Here is a 4638-nt window from a genome sequence, read left to right on the forward strand (position 1 = left end):
TACATTATAGTGCCATTTATACCCCAGTACATATCAGTGAGTGTATAGGCTCTGTACATTATAGTGCCATTTATACCCCAGCGCATATCAGTGAGTGTATAGGCTCTGTACATTATAGTGCCATTTATACCCCAGCGCATATCAGTGAGTGTATGGGCTCTGTACATTATAGTGCCATTTATACCCCAGCGCATATCAGTGAGTGTATGGGCTCTGTACATTATAGTGCCATTTATACCCCAGTGCATATCAGTGAGTGTATGGGCTCTGTACATTATAGTGCCATTTATACCCCAGCGCATATCAGTGAGTGTATAGGCTCTGTACATTATAGTGCCATTTATACTCCCAGCGCATATCAGTGAGTGTATAGGCTCTGTACATTATAATGCCATTTATACCCCAGCGCATATCAGTGAGTGTATGGGCTCTGTACATTATAGTGCCATTTATACCCCAGCGCATATCAGTGAGTGTATAGGCTCTGTACATTATAGTGCCATTTATACCCCAGCGCATATCAGTGAGTGTATGGGCTCTGTACATTATAGTGCCATTTATATCCCAGCGCATATCAGTGAGTGTATGGGCTCTGTACATTATAGTGCCATTTATACCCCAGCGCATATCAGTGAGTGTATAGGCTCTGTACATTATAGTGCCATTTATATCCCAGCGCATATCAGTGAGTGTATAGGCTCTGTACATTATAGTGCCATTTATACCCCGGCGCATATCAGTGAGTGTATAGGCTCTGTACATTATAGTGCCATTTATACCCCAGTGCATATCAGTGAGTGTATGGGCTCTGTACATTATAGTGCCATTTATACCCCAGCGCATATCAGTGAGTGTAGAGGCTCTGTACATTATAGTGCCATTTATACCCCAGTGCATATCAGTGAGTGTATGGGCTCTGTACATTATAGTGCCATTTATACCCCAGCGCATATCAGTGAGTGTAGAGGCTCTGTACATTATAGTGCCATTTATACCCCAGTGCATATCAGTGAGTGTATAGGCTCTGTACATTATAGTGCCATTTATACCCCAGCGCATATCAGTGAGTGTATAGGCTCTGTACATTATAGTGCCATTTATACCCCAGCGCATATCAGTGAGTGTATAGGCTCTGTACATTATAGTGCCATTTATACCCCAGCGCATATCAGTGAGTGTATGGGCTCTGTACATTATAGTGCCATTTATACCCCAGCGCATATCAGTGAGTGTATGGGCTCTGTACATTATAGTGCCATTTATACCCCAGCGCATATCAGTGAGTGTATGGGCTCTGTACATTATAGTGCCATTTATACCCCAGCGCATATCAGTGAGTGTATAGGCTCTGTACATTATAGTGACTTAAAATCACTGTCAAGCTGTGTGTGTGGGATCATAGGTGGTAAAAAATGGCAACATGGTTTTGAATGGTGACAAGTCAAACAACGTATCTGATGAATGTTAAAACTAGGGTCTACCTTAAGGGCCAAGGGCAAGTAAACCTGACAGCCCCTGTGAGAAACTGCCATTCAATGTTGTGAGAATGACACTTGCCCCTTCTGCCCACCTGCCCCTAGTTCCGCTGCTGGTTCTGCCCTGCAGGAAGCAAAATGTATGTTTGTTCAGTGTTACACACTCATTGTTATTTCATTTGTATTTGCCCCCCCATGCTCTTCTCTTGCTCTGGTTTTATTCCCTCCCCTAAATCACACTTTGTACCCCAATGTTTTTTTCCTATTTACCTTCAAGGAATCTTTGTTTTCCTTCATTCTCCTGCATTCTTTTTAGGGTTTGCACAGTTTTCTCATCCAGCTTCTCCACCCTGTGCCACCAGTGTTTCAGGACACAATCCTCACACATACAGGCTTCCTCCCCCCGGCAGTAATACCCCAGGGGCTTCTGGTGAGTGGAACAAACATTATCTCTGAATAAAATGCTGGAGACTATCAGTTTGTGTGACTGGCTGTGCTTCCTCACATGTCTGGCACACAGAGAGGCCTCACAGGTCAGGCAGGATTGAGCCGCGGGCACAGGGGGGGCACAGTAAGTGCAGGGGATCAGAGCACTGAGGAAACTCTTTACTATATCATAAAGGTTCCAGTTCAGTTCCGGGCGTCTCCTGTATGTGTCTCTGCATTCAGGGCAGGAACGTTCCTTCACTATCCCCTCCTGCCAGTGCCATCTTCTCCTAATACAGCGCAGGCAGTAGTTATGGCCACAGGGCAGGGTTACTGGGTCGGTGTAGATGCCCCGGCACAGGGGGCAGGTCAGCTCAGATTTCAGCCCAGCAGCCGCCATCCCTGAAACAAAGAGAGAGAATAAAACCAAAGTTGATTTGAGTCCCTGAGTTGGATGAGCTTCCCCTTGTTTCTTTAGCTTCCTTACATTTCCACAGGAACCCTCATTCACGTATCTTTTTTCAACTTAAACTACTATATATGTATGTAATTCTGGAATGTTCTGGGCTAAGTAACATATGTTATTGCCATATACGGGCATGTTAGGGCGGGGCAGAGAAGGCCATACAGATACTCAGGGCACCAATGCTCTATAACTCACTGTACTTTCTGTTCTCTCTAACAATAACCCCACACAACATCAATAGCACCATGTGTGTCTATAAGAACAGTGGTGAAAGGTTATTGGGACCCCCAGCAAAAAAAAAAAAAAATGCCCCATTATTTCCTATGAGAGGATAAATTTTACCTCATCATTTTTTGTGTTGGAGAAGCAATTGGAAATGAAGGGATTTCAGTAATTATTACTCTAACGATGTTCCTAAAGTCCTGAATCGGCAGTAATGGTACCTTCCCCCCACTGCCCCCCAAGCTATAAACACAGGCATTTCTGGTACCTGTAACGATTCCATATCTTGTGTATTTCCTGCACTTTCCCTTCTCATTACAAGTCATTCTCTGCCCTGGGGGCACAGTGTTTGTGGGGGTGCCAGTGCCATTATAGCAATGCTGTACAGCCCAGCCGGGGTACAAGGTAGCATTGCATTGTGGGATATATATATGTTATACCAGCTGCTGTATTGAAGTGCTGGGATATTATAGCTGGGACGAGATGGTTCCTATACATGTACAGAAGGGCTGGGGCTGTGAGAGATCTTTAGGGACACAGGTCCAACCCAGTGAGAGACAGGGCTACAGGCGCTTCAGCCAATAGTGAGGGGTGTAATGCTACGGGGGGGGAAAATTAGTATTACATTTCTATTTCCTCATACAGGCAGATTAATAGGCCCCTCATTAAACTTCCCCTAGTGTGTGTGACTATGATAGGTTAGATTGTAAGCTCACTGGGGCAGGGACTGATGGCAATGTGATAGGGACCTTAGATTGTAAGCTCACTGGGGCAGGGGCTGATGGGAATGTGATAGGGACCTTAGATTGTAAGCTCACTGGGGCAGGGGCTGATGGGAATGTGATAGGGACCTTAGATTGTAAGCTCACTGGGGCAGGGGCTGATGGGAATGTAATAGGGACCTTAGATTGTAAGCTCACTGGGGCAGGGGCTGATGGGAATGGGATAGGGACCTTAGATTGTAAGCTCACTGGGGCAGGGACTGATGGGAATGGGATAGGGACCTTAGATTGTAAGCTCACTGGGGCAGGGGCTGATGGGAATGGGATAGGGGCCTTAGATTGTAAGCTCACTGGGGCAGGGGCTGATGGGAATGGGATAGGGACCTTAGATTGTAAGCTCACTGGGGCAGGGGCTGATAGGAATGGGATAGGGGCCTTAGATTGTAAGCTCACTGGGGCAGGGGCTGATGGGAATGTGATAGGGACCTTAGATTGTAAGCTCACTGGGGCAGGGGCTGATGGGAATGGGATAGGGGCCTTAGATTGTAAGCTCACTGGGGCAGGGACTGATGGGAATGATGCATAATCTGTGCATGGCTCTGTGAGACATCAGTGCTATATGAATAAAGAATAACCCTCTGCCACAGCGCTGTGTGTGTGTAACTGCACTCCCTGCTGTACCAATAGAACTACAGCAGCCTGTCTGCAAGAAACCCTTTCTCTCTGGCATTGGCTTACCTAGAATATATTTCTCCATATTATCCTCATTCAGCAGCTCCACCCTGTGGCCCCGGTGCCCCCCAGCCAGGCAGCAGGACACACAGACAAGGGCCCCATCCTCAGTGCAGTAATATCTCAGCAGTTCCCCATGTGCGGAGCATTTTCTGTGCCCAAACAAAACAGTCGGCACAGTTAATACATGTTCTGCTGCCCGGCTATGTACCCGCACATGTCTGGCACACAGAGAGGCCTCACACAGCCGGCAGGATTTAGCCGCGGGCACAGGGGGGGCACAGTAAGTGCAGGGGATCCATATGTCGCCATGCTGTGGGTCAGTAGGGAGGAATAGTTCTGCTACATTACACAGAGTCAGGTTTATGTTCAGTTCAGGCTGTTTCCCATATCTCCGGATACATACAGGGCAGAATAGATCTTCCTCTATATTCCTCTGCCGGTCCCAATGTCTCCCAATACAGCGCAGGCAGAAGTTATGGCCACAGGGCAGGGTTACAGGGTTGGTGTAGATCTCCCAGCACAGGGGGCAGTTTAGCTCCTCTCTCAGCCCAGCAGCCGCCATCACTGGAATCAGTGAAACTGAATCTCCCTT

At 47.1% G+C, this 4638-nt stretch overlaps 1 protein-coding gene across 1 annotated transcript; it reads right to left on the bottom strand.

Moving 5' to 3' along the window:
- Positions 1–1528: 1528 nt before the first annotated feature.
- LOC116406939 lies at positions 1529–4638 on the bottom strand. Its single transcript, XM_031892110.1, has 2 exons — positions 4050–4638; positions 1529–2303 (listed from the first exon to the last, which is right to left on the bottom strand). Exons 1-2 carry the CDS (start codon positions 4606–4608, stop codon positions 1738–1740), a joined length of 1125 nt encoding a protein of 374 aa, XP_031747970.1. The 5' UTR covers positions 4609–4638; the 3' UTR covers positions 1529–1737.

Source organism: Xenopus tropicalis, chromosome 8 (assembly GCF_000004195.4).
Source record: "Xenopus tropicalis strain Nigerian chromosome 8, UCB_Xtro_10.0, whole genome shotgun sequence".
In the NCBI taxonomy this organism is placed as follows: Eukaryota; Metazoa; Chordata; class Amphibia; order Anura; family Pipidae; genus Xenopus; species Xenopus tropicalis.

Coding starts and splice junctions, on each gene's coding strand:
- LOC116406939 (XM_031892110.1), bottom strand. CDS start 4,608: ATGGCGGCTGCTGGGCTGAGAGAGGAGCTAAACTGCCCCCTGTGCTGG. Junction 2,304..4,049: donor TATGGAGAAATATATTCTAG/GTAAGCCAATGC, acceptor TCTTTGTTTCAG/GGATGGCGGCTGCTGGGCTG.